At 28.9% G+C, this 24,754-nt stretch overlaps 2 protein-coding genes across 2 annotated transcripts; both read left to right on the top strand.

Moving 5' to 3' along the window:
* Nucleotides 1-2,108: 2,108 nt before the first annotated feature.
* On the top strand, nt 2,109-11,984 carry LOC142229703 (trypsin delta-like). Its single transcript, XM_075300278.1, has 4 exons — nt 2,109-2,291; nt 10,466-10,661; nt 11,159-11,450; nt 11,523-11,984. The coding sequence occupies exons 1-4, from the start codon at nt 2,225-2,227 to the stop codon at nt 11,910-11,912; spliced, it is 945 nt and encodes a 314-aa protein (XP_075156393.1). The 5' UTR covers nt 2,109-2,224; the 3' UTR covers nt 11,913-11,984.
* Nucleotides 11,985-19,037: 7,053 nt separating this feature from the next.
* LOC142231425 (trypsin-like) lies at nt 19,038-24,478 on the top strand. The gene is made up of 4 exons (XM_075302033.1): nt 19,038-19,245; nt 23,141-23,357; nt 23,479-23,764; nt 23,962-24,478. The coding sequence occupies exons 1-4, from the start codon at nt 19,038-19,040 to the stop codon at nt 24,343-24,345; spliced, it is 1,095 nt and encodes a 364-aa protein (XP_075158148.1). The 3' UTR covers nt 24,346-24,478.
* The last annotated feature ends 276 nt before the right edge of the window (nt 24,479-24,754 follow it).

Genomic DNA, 24,754 nt, shown 5'->3' with positions numbered 1-24,754 from the left:
GACTATATACCAACACCATGTACCAAATTTCAGCCGGATCGGATGAAATTTGCTCCTCCAAGAGGCTCCGGAGGTCAAATCTGGGGATCGGTTTATATGGCGGCTATATATAATTATGAACCGATATGGACCAATTTTTTCATGCTTGTTAAAGACCATATACCAACACCATGTACCAAATTTCAACCGAATCGGATGAAATTTGGTTCTATTAAAGGCTCCGCAAGCCAAAACGGGGGATCGGTTTATATGGGGGCTATACGTAAAACTGAAACGATATGGCCCATTTGCAATAACATTCGACCTACATCAATAACAACTACTTGTGGCAAGTTTCAAGTCGATAGCTTGTTTCGTTTGGAAGTTAGCGTGAACAGACGGACGGACGGACAAGCTTCGATCGACTCAGAATTTCACCACGACCCAGAATATATACACTTTATGGGGTCTTAGAGCAATATTTCGATGTGTTACAAACGGAATGGAAAAGTTAATATACCCCCATCCTATGGTGGAGGGTATAAAACCTTTATTCAGCCAGGTTGAATTAAAATTTTTATATGAAAAACGTTATTCAAAAAGGCTGAATTAAAGTTTTTCTGTGAAAAACGTTATTCAGCCGGGCGGAATTAATTTTTTTTCTTGGAAAAACGTTATTCAGCCAGGCTGAATTAGAGTTTTTCTATGAAAAACGTTATTCAGCCAGACGGAATTAAATTTTTTCTATGAAAAACGTTATTCAGGCAGGCGGAATAAAAGTTTTTCTTAGAAAAACGTTATTCAGCCAAGCGGAATAAAATTTGTTCTATCTTTTACTATCTTCTATTTTCTTAGAAAAACGTTATTCAGCCAGGCTGAATTAAAGGTTTTCTATGAAAAACATTATTCAGCCAGGCGGAATTAAAGTTTTTCTATGAAAAACGTTATTCAGCCAGGCGGAATTAATTTTTTAACGTTATTCAGGCAGGCGGAATTAAAGTTTTTCTATTAAAAACGTTATTCATCCAGGCTGAATTAAAATTTTTATATGAAAAACGTTATTCAGACAGGCGGAATTAAAGTTTTTCAATGACGTTATTCAGCCAGACTGAATTAAAGTTTTTCTATGAAAAACGTTATTCAGCCAGGCTGAATAAAAATTTTTCTATGAAAAACGTTATTCAGTCAGGCGGAATTAAAGTTTTTCTATGAAAACTTTATTCAGCCAAGCGAAATTACAGTTTTTTCTATGAAAAACGTTATTCAGCCAGGCTGAATTACAGTTTTTCTACGAAAAACGTTATTCAGCCAGGCTGAATTAAAGTTTTTTATGAAAAACGTTATTCAGCCAGGCGGAATTAAAGTTTTTCTATGAAAAACGTTATTCAGCCGGGCTAAATTAAAGTTTTTCTATGGCGTTATTCAGCCAGGCGGAAAAAAATTTTTCTTAGAAAAACGTTATTCTGCCAGGCGGAATAAACGCTTGAAAAACGTTATTCAGCAAGGCTGAATTAAAGTTTTTTGTATAAAAGATGTTATTCATTAAGGTTGAATTAATTTTGTATTGTATAAAAAACGTTACTCAGTCAGGCTGAATTGAAGTTATTCTATAAAAAAAAATTATTCTGTGAATTTGATTTAAACTTTTTCTATAAAAATCCTTAGTTAGCCAGACTGGCGAGTCTAGAAAACTTATGCTTAGGAAAATGGGTAATTGGCTATGGTATTTTTTTATGTTTTAAAATTATTTTTTAAAAATAGAATAATCCAAAAAAAAATGTTACTGGGAATACTTTTTTCTTGGCGTATACTATAAAATCTAATAGCTTCTTTTTAATTGCTCATCGAGCTGAGGTGTTCGATGACTTGTCCCATTTCATTTTGTGGTCACCTTCAACCTATTATGGGGTAAATTTAAAATTGATTTCGTTTGAGAATTTATCATAATCCCTTTGATATTTAGGTACACCCCATTGGAAATATCGTAAATTAGATAAGATATCATAGTTTTGTCGATCTTTGTTATCATATGATAGGACGTCTCTGCTACCTTCTTGCATTACGCATTTGGAAAATGTTTAACATTGGAATTATATGTGTGTTTTTTTCAGGGAATGGGTAAATGATACGAAACTCAGTAGGTCCCTTTACGGTAAAAGAAGTGGACAAATTTAAATATTCGCAAAAATTCTACAAACGAAAATTACTTATATATCGAGGAAAAAATAAGACTGTTTTGAGAATAATGTATTCGAAGTTATTGATTTCGGTGTTATTAGGCTTAGCCTTTTATACAGATGTAAAGGCAACATGTAAGTTCTGTTTGAAGAAGATTCTCCTTAATGAGAACTTGCTACGTTGACAATATGATCGGTGTTAAATGAACGACAAAGAATATCGGTGTGAATTTTAAGATGATCGTAAACAGTAATATTTTCCATATAACATAGCTCCGTGATTTCGTAATATATAATCCGTGTTCGAGTAATGCCTAGCGATTGAATTGTAGATCCAAGTCTCAATAGTTGAATGTTACAGTGATTCAAACACAATTTGTGATTGATCTGCAGATTGCAGGCTCAGTGATAGTAGTTTCAGTGATTGAACTGTACAACGAAGTCTTAGTGATTTAAACACAGAAGAGCCTTAGTCATATATAGTGTAGTCTGGGTTGGAGTTATGTCAACTGTTGCCACTCGAACCAAAACTTCCAAACAAAAAAATCTTTTTATTGTCAAAATTTTATTTTTATAGAAAATTTTGTCAAAACATTATTTTTATAGAAAATTTTGTTAAAAATTAATTTTTTGTCAAAAATTTTATTATTTTGTCAAAATTTTATTTTTATAGAAAATTTTGTCAACATTTTAGTTTTATAGAAAATTTTGTTCAAAATTTTATTTTTATAGAAAATTTTGTCAAAAATTAATGTTTTGTCAAAAATTTTATTATTTTGTCACAATTTTATTATTATACAAAATGCTGTCAAAATTTTAATTTTATAGAAAATTTTGTCAACATTTTAGTTTTATAGAAAATTTTGTCAACATTTTATTTTTACAGAAAATTTTGTCAAAAATGTTATTATTTTGTCACAATTTTATTATTATACAAAATGTTGTCAAAATTTTAATTTTATAGAAAATTTTGTCAAAATTTTAATTTTATAGAAAATTTTGCCAAAATTTTAATTTTATAGAAAATTTTGTCAAAATTTTATTTTTATAAAAAACTTTTTATTTTATTTTATTATTCTGTCAAAATTTTATTTTTATAGAAAATTTTGTCAAAATTTTATTTTTATAGAAAATGTTGTCAAAATTTAATTTTTATAGAAAATTTTGTTAAAATTTAATTTTTATAGAAAATTTTGTCAAAATTTTATTTTTATATAAAACTTTGTCAAAATTTTATTTTATATAAAACTTTGTCAAAATTTTATTTTATACAAAATTTTGTCAAAATTTTATTTTTACACATAATTTTGTCAAAACTTTAATTCTATAGAAAATTTTGTCAAAATTTTATTTTTATACAAAATTTTATCAAAATTTTATTTCTGTAGAAAATTTTAGAAACATTTATAGAGAATTTTATGTAAACTTTATTTTTATAGAAATTACGTAGTACGAAATAAAAATAAGAAATAAAAATAAGATTAAGGGACTTGTAAGTTATATGAAAAGATGATGTACAGTGGGAGAAAAGATGATTCAATTTGTAAGAGGAAATTTCCCAAATGTTTTCTCCATAAGGAGTTAGCATAAAGGGCCCAAAATTGAGTTATCTCTCCCAGCCAGATCTATACTAAAGGCTGTGGAAAGGTTCATTCGCCCGAACCAGGCGTGTATAGATTTGTATCTGGCGTTTTCTTTTCAATGGCTCTATTAACCATGTTCCTTAATCTATATCTGTCCATAAAGCTCGAATAATAATTGTATAATTAGATATAATGCATTTGGACGTCAATTGCCTGTTTCGGTATCAGGCTAACATGTAATATAATAAGCAACGGTGAGCCCGTCGTAAAACTAGGAAAAACACGACTAATGTACGCGTTAGAATTGTTGTTGTATCCTGGAAACCAGTTTCTGTTAATTGTCATATGTTGTAGTTGACTGTAGAAACAATAAGCATTGTTCGACTGTTCACCACTTAGGTGAATTCTAACAAATTAGCTTTCTAAAAATAAATTTCGTGTTGTTGCATTACTATGTAACAAAACGAAATAAAAATAAGATTGAGGGACTTGTAAGTTATATGAAAAGATGATGTACAGTGGGAGAAAAGATGATTCAATTTGTAAGAGGAAATTTCCCAAATGTTTTCTCCATAAGGAGTTAGCATAAAGGGCCCAAAATTGAGTTATCTCTCCCAGCCAGATCTATACTAAAGGCTGTGGAAAGGTTCATTCGCCCGAACCGAAACACGTACAGTCCAGGCGTGTATAGATTTGTATCTGGCGTTTTCTTTTCAATGGCTCTATTAACCATGTTCCTTAATCTATATCTGTCCATAAAGCTCGAATAATAATTGTATAATTAGATTAATTTTTTTATTTTGTCAAAATTTTATTTTTATAAAAAATTTTGTCAAAATTTTAATTTTATAGAAATTTTTCTCAAAATTTTATTTTTATAGAAAATGTTAACAAAATTTTAATTTTATAGAAAATTTTGTCAAAATTTTATTTTTATAAAAAACTGTCAAAATTTTATTTTTATATAAAACTTTGTCAAAATTTTATTTTATACAAAATTTTGTCAAAATTTTATTTTGACACATAATTTTGTCAAAACTTTAATTTTATAGAAAATTTTGTCAAAATTTTATTTTTGTACAAAATTTTATTTCTCTACAAAATTTTGTCTACATTTTATTTTTATAGAAAATTTTGTCAAAATTTTATTTTTATAGAAACTTTTGTCAAAATTTTATTTTTATAGAACATTTTGTCAAAATTTTATTTTTATAGAAAACTTTGTCAAAATTTTATTTCTATAGAATTTTTTTTTAAGTTTATTTCTATAGAAAGTTTTGTCAAAAATTTATTTTTATAGAAAATTTTATCTAAACTTTATTATTATAGAACATTTTCTCATTCATTTTATTTTTATAGAAAATTACGTAAGGAACTGGAGTCTTTGGAAGCTTTACGTTTAGCCGATTTAAAACGTCGTCCTAAGGCTTAATCAGTTTTTTTAATTAGGACAGTTTGTAATTATTTAGCTCTATAACTTTTAATATACATATATTTTATTGACATGAATTATTTTAAAATTTGTTGTACATCACTAATTTTTATTACTTACATAGAAATTTTTGTCAAAATTTTATTTTTATAAAAAATTTTATCAAAAGTTTATTTCTGTAGAAAATTTAGTCAAAATTTTATTTTTATAGAAAATTTAGTCAAAATTTTATTTTTATAGAAAATTTTGTCAAAATTTTATTTTTATAGAATATTTTGTCAAAGTTTTATTTTTATAGAAAATTTTCTCAAATTTTTATTTCTGTAGAATTTTTTTTTCAAAGTTTATTTCTACAAAAAGTTTTGTCAAAATTTTATTTTTATAGAAAATATTATCTAAACTTTATTTTTATAGAACAGTTTGTCAAAATTTTATTTTTATAGAAAATTTTGTCAAAATTTTATATTTATAGAAAATTTTGTCAAAATTTTAATTTTATAGAAAATTTTGTCAAAATTTTATTTTTATATAAAACTATGTCAAAAAATTTTTTTATACATAATTTTGTCAAAATTTTATTTTTATACATAATTTTGTCAAAACTTTAATTTTATACAAAATTTTAATTTTATAGAAAATTTTGTCAAAATTGTAATTTTATAGAGAATTTTGTCAAAATTTTAGTTATATGCAAAATTTTATTTCTGTAGACAATTTTGTCAATATTTTATTTTTATACAAAATTTTGTCAAAATTTTATTTCTACACAGAAAAAAAAGTGTCTTGTAAATTTAAGGACCATTTTAACTTTCACATAGTTCAACAAATTTACTGTAATATAGTTCATTTTTCGTAACCACAACGAAAATTAACTTCGCTAAAGGAAAACTTATAAAAATTCAGTATATGATTTTTAGTTCACTAACTACGAAATGGAAAGGATTTTTCCTTAAATAAATTTCCAACACAGTAGTTAATGCATCGTTGATTCTATTATAAAAATACATGGGCAATATAAAAATCTTACTACGAAATGTGGACAATTTACTAGAAAAAATTTTGTATGGAAAAAAAATTTGTTGTAAAAATTAACTTAAAGACATTACTGATTCGTATTATGACTACCTACAGATTATTCCCCTTTTTATTATAAAGTGAAGTGTTTTTCCTCACACTGAAAATTTTAGATAAAGTAGAATAAAAAGTAGTTAATATAATCCTTGCCGGGTGTATATCATTTTTTATAGATTCCTCATAAATTTGGTATATATTTTACCTTAACTTATAGATAGAATTCCAACTAATCAATAAACGTGGTACTGGAAAATGAAGTGAGAAATCATTGCATCATGTGAGGGAGTTTTTAGAGACATTTTGTGTATATCTTGTATGATTGTTTTTTTTTTTGTTATTGCGTCATTTATGCTGTTGTTGGTTGTTTTGATTCTAGAGACAATTGAATGTTCATTGTGTGTTGTTGGTATCTTTTGTGGTGAGAGTTGTTTTCTTGCAATAGCGAGATCAGAAAGGGATCGTGTGTGTGTGTGTGGAGTTGTTTTTCTTTACGTCAGGTATGTATCCTTTATGGCTATTTGTGTCTTTGAGTTTTATTGCTGCATTCAGTTCTGTTGATGTATATATGAAGTGCACACGTGTATTTAATTTTGCAAAATTGTACGTGCGGTATTGGTGTTTATTAATGAAAATACATTTATTTCGAAACATTTTAGAAACTGAAAAGTGAATGATGTGATGTTAGAGAAATCAAAAACGCTTTTTATTGATAAAAACAAATAACAGATTAAGGAACTGTATATTTCTGTTAACAGTTTAAAATTAGTGCGGATTTTTAATTGATTTACATAAAAATATACAACATGAGTGGTATTAGGACGATCTATATTTATTCTACATCTGGATCACAGGTTGGAGATGCAACCATTTTTTTCAATCTATATTTTTTATGTTACGACAATTCCTACAGGTGAGTACTAAGTTCGAGTTTAGTCGCTAAAATTAAAAATAAATCACTAAGAAAAATATAAGATTATAAGTCTTCGATACAAATTTAAATATAACTTGATGGAGAATAGCCCAAACCAAGTTTTTTATAAAGATTATTTTTGTATAATCGATTATTAAATAAAACTTATCATGAAAATTGCGATTTTAGCCTCTAAACTCGAACTTAATATCCTCCTTAAATACTAAATGCTATACTGACAAGTGGAAATTATGTCTAATTTTATAATATTTTTTATTTCAAATATATTCTGAGAATAATTTCAAAAACGTCCCATTAGTCCATGGATATGATTCCAATAATGTACATACTGGATGGATTTTTCAATGTGGTAAGTTTTTCTATATACCGTATTTTGTCCGTTTTTAATAAAACCAAAATTTCAATTTATTAAAAATAATTATTTTCTCTTGCAGGTAGACAGGTCTTGTAATGGTAATTTTTTTGAATATTCTTACTGTTTAATACTAACTAAGCTGATATCCTTATTGGCTCTAGGAAATACTCTTGAAAACCGTAAGTTAAAAATCAATACGAACTATAGAATTTGATAATATTTTTCTTATATTTTATATAACTTTGCAATTTCAGATGCTTATAAGACAAATCCGCCCAACAAAAGTTAGCCAAAATCGATATTTTAATAAAACCAAAATTTCAATTTATTAAAAATAATTATTTTCTCTTGCAGGTAGACAGGTCTTGTAATGGTAATTTTTTTGAATATTCTTACTGTTTAATACTAACTAAGCTGATATCCTTATTGGCTCTAGGAAATACTCTTGAAAACCGTAAGTTAAAAATCAATATGAACTATAGAATTTGATAATATTTTTCTTATATTTTATATAACTTTGCAATTTCAGATGCTTATAAGACAAATCCGCCCAACAAAAGTTAGCCAAAATCGATGAAATTGGACAACAATTCAATGAATATAGCAACTTATGCCACATATATCTTTCATATGGATAGAAAACATGGAAATTTAAATTAATTAATTTAGTCCTAATAACATAGAATATTACTCCTTTGAAGAAGCAATTACTAACTACCGACAAGTAACTGCATCCAACGTACGAATAAAAATATTTCCTTTATTGTATATCATAAGCCATAGTTTTGTGTAATATAATAATAATTTTTTGAAATAAAATGCTGGTGGTTATAGAAAATTGACTTGTTTTGTACGAAAAATTTCTTAGTTGTATACAGGCTTGTTGTACCTTTGATTCCTCAATTTCTCTACTTTTTTTGGAAATTATACTGACAAACAGTTTATTTCAAACCAATTTCGTAATACAGGTTTCCCAAAAAATTGTTCATTTTTCCGGATAGCAGGAATATTTTGAATGAGTTTACGTATATTCTTCTCACAGCATAGTAATAATGAACTAAAATACGATGCAATTCATGAACTAATTTATAAGAAAATCATGAACTTATCTAGATGAAAAAAATCTTTGGCGCCAAATCATGGTCATTCTTACTATGGGTTAGTTCATTTTTCATAAAAAATAGTAAACTTTTTTTTCGGTGTATAGAAAGTTGGAGAGGAACATTTTGCAGAATCTACCAAGACATAAAGAATTCTACCAATCTAACAAACAGTAAAAAATCTACCATTTATGGTAGAATTATATACCAACTGTGGCAACCGTGGTTATGTCTCAGTCAAAGATAATTGAGAAGAAGATGCAGTCTTGTCATAGCAAAACTGAAGCACCAGAGGACTCTGCCAACAAAATATCATGAAGTTTGCGTCGACGTGTCTCTCAAATGTACTGCCGTTTGCGTCGGAAAATATCATAACATTTGTGTTTTTCATAAATTTCTGAATAAAATCCCACAAAAGCAATACCAAAACGATTGTAGAAAATTAAAATAAAACGTATGTGTATATTAAAGCGAATATTCATTATGGTTTTATGTGAATATTGCCGTTTAAATTTATTCCTGGGCAGAGCTGCTTTGGAAAAAATTGACAAATAAAACAATTTTTTTCTCATAGCCCTCTACACCTTGACATTTGTTTTCTCTTTATAAGAGCACAATGCTTAATCTTGTTATACTCAATTATCTTTGTCTCAGTCTCCATGCCAGACAACTATTTCGTAAATGAACTGCTATTTAAGTAAATGAACTGCCATCTAAGTCATAGTGATTGATCCCAAACCTAGTATGCGTGATAATGATTTTTTGCGAATACACTGAAATGGATATATTAACTTTTTCATTCCTTTTATAACACAACGAAATATTGGTCTGAGACCTCATAAAGTATATATGTTTTGGGTTGTGTCTGAGTCGATCTAGCGATATCCGTCCGCCCGTCTGTTGAAATTAAGCTAATTTCCGAATGAAACAAACTATCCACTTGAAACTTGGCACAAATAGTTGTTGTTGTTAATGTACACTCAAAAAAAGTTTACTTGGATCCAATGAATCTGGTACTGATTCCGAGCAAAAGATGCGGCTTCTTAAGTCTAAAGATTCAATAGTTGTGTTAATTCAGGGGCGATTTCTCTAAATCAAAAATGTGTTTCTTTACGTTAAGATAATTTGCCTCAGTACAAAGACATGCGACTTTAACGAAGGGATTTAATGAACAAAAATTTGAAGCAAAGATTATAAACTATAATCGTTATTTTAAGGAAATTTCTCCTTAATATTTTGTTAATTGCGCATCCTAATATTTATGTTGCACATTCTTTAATATCATGCATTGAAAATAATATTGATTTAATATGAAAAATTAAGCAACATAAATTTTAAAACAGACAATTTTCACAACGCTAAGCAAACATTTTTTTTAATAATAAAATTTTAATTAAAAGATTATTTAGTATAATCTAAAAATTTATTTTCATTCAGTTTAGGGCACATATCTTTGAAATTTTCATTTCTCCGCTAAAGTTGTCTGTCTTTGAAGTAAGGCAAATTTTCCTTAAAGTAAAAAAAAAAATTGTTGTCACGCGGATACATGTATCGCCTAAAAGTATGCACTCAATTTCAAGGTGTGATATTCGGTGATGAAATTAGATCTAATTAACAATAAAAATGAAACAAAATGATATTTTTCGCGTGTATTTGTCAACCTTTATTGCGAGTGACTCTTTTGAAGTCACTTTTTAGCGGTTTCCTTGCTATAAACTCAAAATTTCAAAGAAATATTTAAGTAAAAATCGTCGATAAGTTTTCTTTTAAAGAGAAACTCTAAAACATTTCCTTTGCAACTATGTACATATATTAAAAATGCCGTTTATTTCAGCACATGTCCCAACGAAGAAAGTTGAAAAGGATCCCAAAATTATAGGCGGCCAAGCAATCTCAATACAATCGGCACCATGGCAGGTGTCGGTGCGTCTTAAAGTCTATGAAGTAGAAATGTATGGCTATGGTCATATATGTGGAGGATCAGTCATTTCACAACGTGTTGTGGTAACAGCGGCTCATTGTATTCTTAAGTAAGTATGAGTTATTATAACATAATTATTACCATCTTCAGATGAAGGAGCTGACTTCAAACTATTTACAATTTAGAGGTTTTTATTTTTTTTTTTGTTTTTCTTCAAGTAATTAATTTTACTCTTGTTGCAAAACATCAAAAAATAGCTCTAATAAATACTTTCAAAGATTTTGTTTCCTTTTTACATCACAGTTGACGATTTTTATAGTGTATCTTATGCGTTCATACCTGTTTGTTAGATCCTTGATGTTTTAGTATATTTTGAAAAATATTCCTTTTCACAATTTTTTACAGAAATAAAATTTTCAAAAAATTTTGTATAGAAATAAAATGTTGAGAAAATTTTCTATAAAAATAAAATTTTGACAAAATGTTATAATAAAATGTTGGCCTTAAAAAAAGCTATGAGGGAATACTCTATTTGATATTACAGTATACAGCAATATCATAAAACTTGTGAACTATATTGTCTAACCTATATTGTTTTTTTTTCAGTCAAAATGTTAGTCCCATGTCCTATCGTAATCCCGGTGAATTTACTTTGGTTATGGGTTCAGCCTATTTATATCAAATCCCTCCGTACACCTTACAATACGATGTTCTACAAATAGCTGTACACATAGGATTCAATTTGGATACCATGGTAAATGATGTAGCCATGTTCATGATTAATGGTTATATTCCATGGTCTTGGCCCACAGTGAAAGCTATACCATTGAATAATATGGCCGAACCGAATGGAACATCTTGTACAGTTTCTGGATGGGGTAAAACCAGTTTGAATACTGTAAGTTAACATCATTCAAATGAAAGTGGAAACTCTAAAATTAATTGTATTTGCTTTTGAAATAATTTACAGGACATAGTCTCTGGTATCCTTATGGAAGCCACTGTCCCCATAGTAGGCTATGCAACATGTGATATCAATTATGGTAATATAACCACTGGTATGATATGTGCTGGTTATATGACTACTGGAGGTGTTGACGCATGTCAAGGGGATTCTGGTGGTCCATTGGTGTGCAATGGTTATTTGGCCGGAATTGTTTCGTGGGGTTATAGTTGTGCCCAACCTGGTTATCCTGGTGTCTATACAAATGTTTCATACTACAACAATTGGATTGTTACCAACAATCAATCTTTTAATTATAGTTTTTACTACAATACTGGTGTTAGTGATGGAAGAAAATTCCATTATTTGAGTATTCTATTGAGTTTGGGTGTATGGTATGTAATGGCCAAATGGTAGTAGGAACTATTTTTGTTGTTTTGTAAATATACAGAAGAAAAATACATTAATTTTTATGATTTTTTAATTTAACACTAATTTGTAATTTTTACACTACAAAAAAAAAATTGGACAAAATTTTCTATAGAAATAAATTTTGACAACATTTTCTATAGAAATTAAATTTGATACAATTTTCTATAGAAGTAAAATTTTGACAAAATTTTTTTTTATAGAAATTAAATTTTTACAAAATTTTCTATAGAAATAAAATGTTAACAAAATTTTCTATAAAAGAAATAAAATTTTGACAAAATTTTCTATAGAAATAACATTTTGACAATATTTTCTATATAAATAAAATTTTCACAAAATTTTTTATAGAAATAAAATTTAGACAAAATTTGCTATAAAAATAAATTTTCGACAAAATTTTCCGAAGAAGTAAAATTATGATAAAAGTTTCTATAGAAATAAAATTTTGATAACATTTTCTATAGAAATAAAATTTTGTCAAAATTTTCGATAGGAATAAAATTTTGATAAAATTGTCTATAGAAATAAAATTATGACAAAAGGTTCTACAGAAATAAAATTATCCGAAAGTTTGACTAAATTTTCCGCAGAAATAAAATTATGACCAAAGTTTCTATAGAAATAAAATGTTGGATAAATTTTCCATAGAAATAAAACTATGACCAAAGTCTCTACACTGAAAAAACAGTGAACCCACCAGGAAGAAAACTTTTGATTAATTTTAGAAAATTTTGAATATTTTTAGAAATTTTTAACTAAACAGTATTACAAGGAAAAAATTGGAGTTCAAAATTGCAAGAATGTCTTTAGTGACGTACGAAGTTCACAATGGACGCTTTTGTAGTAAAATTTACAAATTTGAGGAAATAATGAACTATTTTATGACATATAGGAATTTAGTAAATCTCTGTCCTTGACTTGTGTATAATTTTTCTCCGTCTTTAGTTCATTTAACTAACGTACGCAAAAAATTATTAGAGTAAATCAAACTTTCACCAAATATAAAAATATAGTTAATTTGGCTTTAGTGAAATAGTGAGTTCACTTTTTTTTGAGTGTATAGAAAAAAAAACAAGTAAGGAAAGTCTAAAGTCGGGCGGGGCCGACTATATTATACCCTGTACCACTTTGTAGATCTAAATTTTCGATACCATATCACATCCCTCAAATGTGTTGGGAGGCTATATATAAAGGTTTGTCCAAATGCATACATTTATACATTTAAATATAACGCGATCTTGACAGAATTTGATAGACTTCTACAAAATCTATAGACTCAAAATTTAAGTCGGCTAATGTACTAGGGTGGAACACTATGTTAGCAAAAAAAATATTGGAAACATTTAAATCTGAAGCAATTTTAAGGAAATTTCGCAAAAGTTTGACCATTTTTGTCGAAATCAGAAAAACATATATATGGGAGCTATATCTAATTCTGAACCGATTTCAACCAAATTTGGCACACATGGCTACAATGCTAATTCTACTCCCTGTGCAAAATTTCAACATCCTAATATGTTTAGAATTCCCATTTGGTTGCGGTCACTACCGACTTGAGAATGCGGGTTTGTTGGGGCGATGGTTAGGTTAGGTTATGTGGCAGCCCGATGTATCAGGCTCACTTAGACTATTCAGTCCATTGTGATACCACAGTGGTGAACTTCTCTCTTATCACTGAGTGCTGCCCGATTCCATGTTAAGCTCAATGACAAGGGACCTCCTTTTTATAGCCGAGTCCGAACGGCGTTCCACATTCCAGTGAAACCACTTAGAGAAGCTTTGAAACCCTCAGAAATGTCACCAGCATTACTGAGGTGGGATAATCCACCGCTGAAAAACTTTTTGGTGTTCGGTCGTAGCAGGAATCGAACCCACGACCTTGTGTATGCAAGGCGGGCATGCTAACCATTGCACCACGGTGGGCGATGGTATGAATCAACCGAAGCTTCACGAGTACTAAAGCGAGTGGCGCCGACCGCAGTCGAACTTCCGATAGCAGCATCCGATTCATCTTAACGCCATTCGTTTGCATCCCGACCATACCTAAGGTGATTAGTTGACATCCTACCTTTGTAGTTAACCACCTTCTCCCATCCCCTCTTTCTCAACAGGCTATACTAGCACCTCTCCCCTTAACGCGGTTCGTCCGCTTACGCGATTCATTCGCTTACGCAGTTCGGCTGCTTACGCGGTTCGTCCGTTTACGCGATTCGTTCTCATCACTCAAGTGCTAGTATAGCCGAACCCTCTCCTGTCTCTATTCTCGTTACAGAAACCGACACGACACCATCACGAGCACCAGCTGGTCCGACACTATCGGCATCCGTTAGCAAGCACCATTGGCTTGACACCATCGTCATCCCCGTACACGAACACCATCGGTCCGACATCATCGTCATCCGCATACATGAGCACCATCGACCCGACATTATCGTCATCCCCGTTCACGAGCACCATCAGCCCGACATCATCGTCATACCCGTACACAAACACCATCGGGCCGACACCATCGTCATCCGTTCACGAGCACCATCGTCCCGACATTATCGTCATCCCCGACACCATCGTCAACCCCGTACACGAACACCGTAGGCACTACGTCATCGTCATCCCCGTTTCCCGAACACCAGCGAGCCGACACCATCGCTACCCCCGTGTACGAGCACCATCGGCCGACATCATCAACATCGCACCGTTTCACCTTCGTCACCAGTCAACATCGAACCGTTTCAACATCATCATCGCCACCCGCCAGGATCGCACCTGTCCTCACCACCATACAGCCCACCAGCCCACTTTCCTTCAGTAAAATTCTATTAATTTCGTTGATTGAAGCCAAACAAACAGTCTTCGTGTACTATTTTAATTCATACTTGTTTCGTACGTTCATTTAGTTGAATTATTTGAGCTATATCTAAATCTGAACCGATTTCAATAAAATTTGGCACACTTGACTACACTACTAATTGTGCAAAATTTCAACCAAATTGGGGTAAAACTTTGGCTTCTGGGACCGTATTAGTCCATATCGGGCGAAAGATATATATGGGAGCAATATCTAAATCTGAACCGATTTCAATAAACTTTGGCACACTTGACTATAGTACTAATTGTTCTTCTTGTGCAAAATTTTAAGCAAATTAGGGTAAAACTCTGGCTTCTGGGGCCATATAAATCCATATCGGGCGAAATATATATGGGAGTTATGTCTAAATCTGAACCGATTTCTTCCAAAATCAATAGGGTTCTATTCAGACCCAAAACACATACTTGTGCCAAATTTGAAGTCAATTGGACTAAAACTGCGACCTAGACTTTGATTACAAAAATGTGTTCACGGACAGACGGACATGGCTATATCGACTCAGGAGCCCACTCTGGGTGTTGCAAATATATGTACTAACTTATAATACCCTTTTCCACAGTGTGGCGCAGGATATAACAATTAACAAAATTTTCTATGGAAACAAAATTTTCTATACAAATAAAACTTAACAAAATTTTCTATGGAAATAAAATTTAACAAAATTTTCTATAGAAATACAATTTTGATAAAAAATTTCTCTAGAAATACAATTTTGACAAAATTTTCTTTATAAATAAAACTTTGGCAAAATTTTATATAAAAATAAATTTTCGACAAAATTTTCCATAGAAATAAAATTATGACAAAAGTTTCTATAGAAATAAAATTTTTTATACAATTTTATATAGAAATAAATTTTTGAGAACATTTTCGATAGAAATAAAATATTGACAAAATTTTCGATAGAAATAAAATATTGACAAAATTTTCGATAGAAATAAAATTTTGATAAAATTGTCTGTAGAAATAAAATTATGACAAAAGTTTCTATAAAAATAAAATTATGACGAAAGTTTCTATATAAATAAAATTTTGACTAAATTTTCCACAGAAATAAAATTATGACCGGTTTCTATAGAAATAAAATTTTGACTAAATTTTCCATAGAAATAAAACTATGACCAAAGTTTCTATAGAAAAAAATTAACAAAATTTTACAAAATTTTCTATAGAAATAAAATTTTGATAAAAAACCAAAAAATTCTGTAGAAATACAATTTTGACAAAATTTTCTATAGAAATAAAGTTCTTAATAAAATTTTGACAAAATTTTCTAGAGAAATACAAATTTCCCAAATTTTCTATAGAAATAAAATTTTGACAAAAATTACTTTCGAAAGAAAATGTTGACAAATTTTTCTATAAAATAAAATTATGACAATAGTTTCTATAGAAATTTTTCTTAAAAAATTTTAAGAAAATTTTCCATAGAAATAAAATTTTGAGAAAATATTCTATAGAAATAAAATTCTGACAAAATTTTGTATAAAAATATAATTTTCACAAAATTTTCTATAGAAATAAAATTTTGACAAAATTTTCTATAGAAATAACATTTTGATAAATTTTTGTATATAAATACAATTTTGCCAAAGTTTTCTATAGAAATAAAATTTTGACAAAGTTTTCTATAGAAATAAAATTTTGACAAAATTTTCTATAAAAATAAAATTTTGACAAAATTTTTTCATAATAATCACAAAATTGTGAAAAAAATATGACAAAAGTTTCTATAAAAATAAAATTTTTTATACAATTTTCTATAGAAGTACATTTTTGAGAAAAGTTTCGATAGAAATAAAATTTTGTCAAAATTTTCTATAGAAATAAAATATTGACAAAATTTTCGACAGAAATAAAATTTTGATAAAATTGTCTGTACAAATAAAATTATGACAAAAGTTTCTATAGAAATAAAATTATGACGGAAGTTTCTATATAAATAAAATGTTGACTAAATTTTTCCCAGAAATAATATTAGGACCAGTTTCTATAGAAATACAATTTTGACTAAATTTTCCATAGAAATAAATCTATGACCAAAGTTTCTATAGAAAAAAAAGTAACAAAATTGTCTATAGAAACAAAATTTTACAAAATTTTCTATAGAAATAAAATTTTGATAAAAAACCAAAAATTTCTGTAGAAATAGAATTTTGACAAAATTTTATAAAATATAAAATTGTTTATATAAATTGTTTATAAAATTGTTTATATAAATAAAATTTTGACAAAATTTTCTAGAGAAATACAATTTTCCCAAATTTTCTATAAAAATAAAATTTTGACAAAAATTTCTTTCGAAATAAAATTTTAACAAATTTTTCTATAAAATAAAATTATGACAATAGTTTCTATAGAAATAAAATTTTGAAAATTTTTTCTATAGAAATACAATTTTAAGAAAAATTTCTATGGAAATAAAATTTTAAGAAAATTTTCCATAGAAATAAAGTTTTGAGAAAATATTCTATAAAAATAAAATTCTGACAAAATTTTGTATAGAAATAAAATTTTGACCAAATTTTCTATAGAAATAAAATTTTGACAAAATTTTCTATAGAAATAACATTTTGATAAAGTTTTGTATAGAAATAAAATGTGGACAAACTTTTCTATAGAAATAAAATTTTGACAAAGTTTTCTATAGAAATAAAATGTTGACAAAATTTTTTATAAAAATAAAATTTTGACAAAATTTTTTTATAATAATCACAAAATTGTGAAATAAATTTATGACAAAAGTTTCTATAGAAATAAAATTTTTTATACATTTTCTATAGAAATAAATTTTTGAGAACATTTTCGATAGAAATAAAATTTCGTCAAAATTTTCTATAGAAATAAAATATTGATAAAATTTTGGATAGAAATAAAATTATGACAAAAGTTTCTATAGAAATAAAATTATGACGAAAATTTCTATATAAATAAAATGTTGACTAAATTTTCCACAGAAATAAAATTATGACCAATTTCTATTTTTGGCTCGAGTGGCAACCGTTGTCCCTAGTGGGTACACGGGCAGACCTGGCAGAATTTAGTAGGAAATAAATTTTAATTTTTTGTTGATTGCCAATGATTTTTCTTTTATGGGAAATTAAAGTGTTTAGGTTGGGTTACATACTATGCGTGTTGAACTCCGTTCCAACAACCTATACCCAAAATCACAACCTGAATTTTTCTAAAATTGAATTGAATTCCAAATTATTGATTATGAATTGAAAATTAGAAAGTTACGAAATTGCTTGAATTAATATTAGCTAAGCGGTAACCCTGAAATCTTTCCCCGCTTCACGAAGAAAGCTTTCACTCAATTGAACTTAAACATATTTGTCCTTTTCATCTTCTGGAAAAAAATAATTGTTGTTTTGTTCTAAATAACAATGTCTGACCCTTTGTAAATTTTGTTTTTTGACTTGCAAAATTCACTTGTGCACAGACTTTAAAAAGGGTAAGCCGCTGCCACCCACAATAAAACACTTGCAACTCAAACTGAAATATCTATTGTTTTCTTATTTCTGTTTCCTTTTTTTATGATTCTGGGAGCATCATATTAATTGTACAGTCCATTCCAGTATACCCCGGAATTGTACAATGCGTTAATGCGTCCGTTTATTGAAGAGTTGAATTTTCTCTTTGAAAGCAATAGTTTCGTGCTTCAAACTGGAAAATATCAACCCTTCCATCACCCTTCCATCACCCTTCCATCACCCTTCCATCACCCTTCCATCAACGCACGGATTAACGCATGATATGTAACTCAACCTTTTGTTTTAACAATGTATTTTGGAAATTTCAAAAAGTGGAGACAGATTTAGTTCAATGTTCCCAAGAAATAGTTAATTTTTTCCATAAAACCGTTTACTTGTTTTTCGGTGCATCAATTTAAAAAGGCACAGTATGGTAGTGACGCCTGAAAATATGCAAAGAAAATTTTCTGTAGTAGGTAAATATATTTCATGGGAGAATCATGAAATATTAATCTCAAGGACTAATTCTAGATGAAAATGATTGTTGGGTTTATTTGGATCTAATTTGAAAAAAAAAACGCAACTTTATAATTTCATAGAAAATTCGCTGAAGAAGCCATTACACTGGAATGGGTAAAAACAAATGGGCCAATTCAATTACGCCTAAATCGATATGAGATATTATTTATCATATTTACACACTTCACATAGGTTATTTCCGTTGTTATTTCAATGGTTTTTGGAGTTTTGCTTTTTGTCTTTTGATAAGATATGGTGATGAGTGGCGTCACTTATAACGAATCAATCGCCATTGTAGTTCAGCCCGCTCCAGCTAAGGGGAATCCAGTTAAGATTGTGATTTTGAATTCGATAGACGTGGTTTATTTGTCATTAAAAAAATCTCTTAAAATGATTAAAAATATTTCGCTAATATTGTGTACAGTGGTGCTATCAGGTCTTATCACTGACATTGAAGCCAGTAAGTTGACCCAGAAAAAAATGGGATAGGGTAAATTTATTTACGCAGAACTATGGAAAATTCAAATAAAAAAAAATCGTGAATATGACATTCATTAGAATTTATGCTATGGTGTAAATTTGTGAGTGTGTGGGAGTTACGAATTTTTTGATATCGTTGGAAAAGAGGATCTCGATATTAGAATTGATTTTTTGGGTGAATTTTTATATCATGATCATTTGAGTTTGAAATCCAGAAATTATCCCAAGGGAAAATATAGATTTGTTACATTAGAAAAAAATAACACCTATATTTTTTCAATTCAATTAAAATTAAAAACAAATTTTTTTAAATGGAACACTTAATTTTTTAAGTTACATGGATGATTGATATTATCATTTTCGTGATTTAAAAAAATTTTATTTAAAATTAATTTGTTGTGAATTCGATTGAAAGCAAACAATTTTTTTCGTGAACGAACACATTTTAAAAATGTCAATTTCTTTAAACATTTTTTTACTTAAATTTTATATTTTGATTTTAAAACTATTACACAGAATTAAACGAACTTTTTTTTTAAATTTTCTATTTGTTCGGTGTTTTAGCAACACTAAATAAATGAAATATATTTGCTGTGTTGTGTCTCTCAGCTTAGAAATAATTCTGAAGAAAGAAATGTATATTCTTTCCTTGTACTTTTTTGATGGTAGCATAATTTAATTTTTATCAAATTTTCTTAATCAAAAAGTTATAAAAACTTGATATGAATGAGTAATGGAAAATTATGATCATGATAAGCATTACCAGTATTGCTCATTTCTTTTCCCGTTGATTCATTTTTGTTAAGGCCCAAATATGCTTAAGTTAAACCGAAGCTTCTGCACCTTTCACCAAAGGTGTTAAAAGTGGCATAAAAAGCACCATTGATAAAAAAGTGTCATACTCATTTAATAGTGGCACAATTGATTTCTTTTGCCAAAAGAAAAAAATATGACAGTTGCCCTCGTACACACAAAAATTTGTTTGTCTTCAATCTGGGCAAAGAACAGCTACTTTATTTTTCTATATTTGGCCGAGGAGGGGAGCCTCCCCTTTAACAGGTTGGCTGATAAGTCCCCGGTCTAACAAAAAAAGCACATTTTTTTGTCAAAATTCGTTTTTATTATTCAACATGTTCCCTTCAAGAGCGATACAACGATTATAATGACCTTCCAATTTTTTGATACCATTTTGGTAGTACTTCTTCGGTTTTGCCTTAAAATGAGCCTCAGTTTCGGCGATCACCTCTTCATTGCTGCCAAATTTTTTCCCTGCGAGCATCCTTTTGAGGTCTGAAAACAAGGAAAAGTCGCTGGGGCCAGATCTGGAGAATACGGTGGGTGGGGAAGCAATTCGAAGCCCAATTCATGAATTTTTGCCATTGTTCTCAATGACTTGTGGCACGGTGCGTTGTCTTGGTGGAACAACACTTTTTTCTTCTTCATATGGGGCCGTTTTGTCGCGATTTCGACCTTCAAACGCTCCAATAACGCCATATAATAGTCCTTGTTGATGGTTTTTCCCTTCTCAAGATAATCGATAAAAATTATTCCATGCGCATCCCAAAAAACAGAGGCCATTACTTTGCCAGCGGACTTTTGAGTATTTCCACGCTTCGGAGACGGTTCACCGGTCGCTGTCCACTCATCCAACTGTCGATTGGACTCAGGAGTGTAGTGATGGAGCCATGTTTCATCCATTGTCACATATCGACCGAATTTGGATTTTTTTGATGTTTTCGTCGGTAACCACCTCTTTCGGGCATCCACTGCGTTCACCGTCCTCCGTGCTCATTTCACCACGCTTGCATTTTGCATACCAATCAATTATTGTTGATTTCCCTGGGGAAATTTTTTGCTTCCACCGTATTTTTTTCCTTCAGAAAACAGTATTTTATCAAAACACGAAATTCCTATTTTCCATTTTTTCACAATAACAAAAGTTGCTTCACAAAAGACGCTCTATCTCACAAACTACTTAACTTACAGACGTCAAATATTGATACGAATCATTTGAAGGTTGGTAATATATAAAAATAATATGCATTTAATACTAGCGACGCCATCTATGTGTCAGACCGGGGACTATCAGCCAACCTGTTATCCGACTTTTTTTAAGGTCAGGGAAAAAACTAAATTTTGTCTACTTTACGTAGAACTTGGGGGATTATTATGAAATGTATGAGGTATATGATTTTTTTTTAATATTTGGTCGGGGAAAAATAAAAGGTCTCACTGTGCCCTTTTTTTCCCCCGACCAAATATTAAAAAAAAAAACGATTTGAAAACAGAACAATTAAAAAACAAAAAAATTGTTGACCCGACGTTTGTTAAGCCGGTCCGTTTTACATCTGCATAACCGCCCTATTTCTGTATATAAAAAGCAAGTAGTCCGATTTTTTTGAAATGTACGGGTCACGTGTGTGGAAACCATGGAGTGATTAATCAGTACTTCAGTTTTTGTGCCAGACTACCCCTGACCCTACTCTTTAGAAGAGTAAAAATCTTTTCGAATTTGTTTTCAGATCGAAGGATATGGTTGACTAAGTTAACGAAAATGTGTTTCGGGGGGCGCAGCGAAGCGGGCCGGGTTACGCTTGTTTCTATAGAAATAAAATTTCTTACAATATTTTCTATAGAAATAACATTTTGACTAGATTTTCTACAGAAATAAAATTTTGACAAAACTTTGTTTTTGACAATAAAATTTTGACGAAATTTTCTGTAGAAATAAAATTTTGACAACTTTTTTTATAGAAATAAAATGTTGACAATTTTTTTTATAGAAATAAAATTTTGGCAAAATTTTCTGTAGAAATAAAATTTTAACAAAATTTTCTGTAGAAATAAACATTTTGACAAATTTTTTTATAGAAATAAAATGTTGACAATTTTTTTACAGAAATAAAATTTTGTCAAAATTTTCTATAGAAATAAAATTTTGTCAAAATTTTCTATAGAAATAAAATTTTGACGAAATTTTCTGTAGAAATAAAATTTTGACAATTAAGATTTTTCGTTAGGTAGTTTTTGGTATTTTGGTTCTTTGAAATATTTGCATACTTTTAGGCGTACTTCTTAAAGAATGCATTTTGATAATGGAAATGTGTTCATATATTTCTTTTTTAAGCAATTCCATAAAATATTACCCTTTTATGGGATTGTCCAGAAGTGTGATGAATTAATACTGTTTTCTCACCACACATGAACATGCTTGCCGAAATCAGGTACATACGTGCACAGAAAAAAATATCACCAAAATATTTCCAATTAAAAAGTTAATCGAAGTTGAAAATTTTTTCAATTAATAAATTAATTGATACAATTAAATTTTAATCATGATATAAACATTAAGTTAATTAAGTCAATGATTGAAATTTTTAAAATGTTTAATTAAAAAATTAATTTATACAATTAACTTTTTAATCAAATTCGGAAGACTAATTCAGTTAAAAAAAGTGCTGATTTTTTTTTTACTTTCTTAATTAAAAATGTATTTCAAACAATCATTTGTTAATCCAAATAAAAACTCTAAGCCAATCTAACTAAGTAATTAAAAATAGTTACCCTTTTTAATTAATAAATTAATTGCGTTTTGCAATCAACATCAATTAAATTTTTAATTAATCAATTAAAAAATTAATTGAATTTTGCTGAAAAAATCAATGAATTTTTTAATCAAGAATTTTTTCTATGCCCAATTAAAACTGTGATTGATACTATCATTTTCGTGATTGAAGACATTTCAATTAAAAAAATAATTGGATCAATTAATTTGGTGATTGAATCAGAGAAAAAATTTTTTGTTTGTACAGACGGATGGACGGGCAAGCCATAGGTATTCAAATATCTTTATTAAAATTTTATTTTAATTATAGACACGTTGCCTTTAAATAGTACACTCGAAGAAACCTCTCCATCTATGGGAGCAAAAATTGTAGGAGGTTCAACAATTTCAATTAACGATGCAAATTATCAAGCATCGCTGCGTTTAGTCTCTAGAGAAAAGTCCCGCGGTTTTGGTTATGGTCATGTATGCGGTGGATCCATTATAACCCAGAGGATAATACTTACGGCAGCTCATTGCTTAATTAAGTAAGTGTAAGATTAGACGTTAGTTTCCCATAATTGGATGGACAAATGTCCATTAGTGTGCTCATCTATTTGGTGGGAAAAAATAGAATTTTTTTTATTATTTTTTTTTACATATTTCTAGTGCCAATACGGATCCTATAACAGATCGCAGCGCTGGTGAATTTCGTGTAGTGGTTGGTTCAGCGAATCTATATAAAAAGGATGCCAATACTTTGGAATATAATGTACAGGAGCTGGCAAAACATAATGGGTTTAGTACTGAGAATTTATACAATGATATTGCTTTGATATTTGTTAATGGTTACATTCCCTGGAATTGGCCTACGGCAAAGGCTATTAATCTGAATGCTGTGGCGGTAGCAGAAAATACTCCATGCACCATCAGTGGATGGGGTAAAACCGAAACGGTAAGTGATGTCAAAAGAGAAATGAGTTTTGACGTTGGCGAAATTAAATTTATTAATGGATTTGAAGCCTTAAGTTATGCTTTAGAAAAATTTTAATAATTTTAATAATATATAAAAAAAATTAAGATTTCAATTTGAGTTAAAAAAAAAATCATTCATTCATTGTAACTATTAACTATTACTTTTTTTCTCTATAGAGCCAAATACCCAGCACATTATTGGGTGCCACAGTTCCCATTGTATCGTATCCGCTATGTGAGAGCAGTTATGGTAAAATTCCGGAAACTATGATATGTGCAGGTTACATGGCTACTGGTGGTATAGATGCTTGTCAAGGTGATTCCGGTGGCCCCATGGTGTGCAACGGCAAACAAGTAGGAGTTGTGTCTTGGGGTGTTGGCTGTGGTCTACGAAATAATCCCGGTGTATATACCAATGTATCATCTTTCATAGATTGGATTACAATGGTGAATAGTACTTTTGATTATTCATTATATCGAAATGGTGGAAATTATTTATGCTCTTCTTATATTCGATTGCTTATAGTGTTGAGTAGTCTGTTATTGTATTATTTATTTTAAATTAATTATTTAATAATTATTTGTAAGTTTTGTAAATATGTATATATATGTATAAATATATGAATTATATAGAATTTATTTTATATTGTATTAAAGAAATCATACCTATTAAAATATTTAAAGAATTCAAAAACCTACATTATGTTTTCCGCTAAGTCCTCTAAGTGACATCGAAATGGAATTGCTCGTACTTTTTCTCAGAAATCGAGTTATTTTTTATAGAGATAAAATTTTGACAAAATTTTTCTTTAAATTAATAATAATCTATAAAAATAAAATTTTGACAACATTTTCTATAGAGATAAAATTTTGACAAAATTTTCTATAGAGATAAAATTTTGACAAAATTTTCTATAGAGATAAAATTTTGACAAAATTTTCTATAGAGATAAAATTTTGTCAAAATTTT

The sequence above is a fragment of the Haematobia irritans genome, chromosome 3 (assembly GCF_050003625.1).
Source record: "Haematobia irritans isolate KBUSLIRL chromosome 3, ASM5000362v1, whole genome shotgun sequence".
Classification (NCBI taxonomy): domain Eukaryota; kingdom Metazoa; phylum Arthropoda; class Insecta; order Diptera; family Muscidae; genus Haematobia; species Haematobia irritans.
The sequence above is the reverse complement of the archived record's forward strand: the minus strand, read 5'-3'. Positions and strand labels throughout refer to the sequence as shown.

What these genes read in the sequence shown, in the direction of transcription:
- LOC142229703 (XM_075300278.1), top strand. Translation starts at nt 2,225, where the DNA reads ATGTATTCGAAGTTATTGATTTCGGTGTTATTAGGCTTAGCCTTTTAT. An exon ending in TACAGATGTAAAGGCAACAT is followed by an intron (nt 2,292 to 10,465) that starts GTAAGTTCTGTT and finishes CGTTTATTTCAG; the next exon opens with CACATGTCCCAACGAAGAAA. An exon ending in GTAAAACCAGTTTGAATACT is followed by an intron (nt 11,451 to 11,522) that starts GTAAGTTAACAT and finishes AATAATTTACAG; the next exon opens with GACATAGTCTCTGGTATCCT.
- LOC142231425 (XM_075302033.1), top strand. Translation starts at nt 19,038, where the DNA reads ATGGTGATGAGTGGCGTCACTTATAACGAATCAATCGCCATTGTAGTT. An exon ending in GCAGCTCATTGCTTAATTAA is followed by an intron (nt 23,358 to 23,478) that starts GTAAGTGTAAGA and finishes ACATATTTCTAG; the next exon opens with TGCCAATACGGATCCTATAA. An exon ending in GATGGGGTAAAACCGAAACG is followed by an intron (nt 23,765 to 23,961) that starts GTAAGTGATGTC and finishes TTTTCTCTATAG; the next exon opens with AGCCAAATACCCAGCACATT.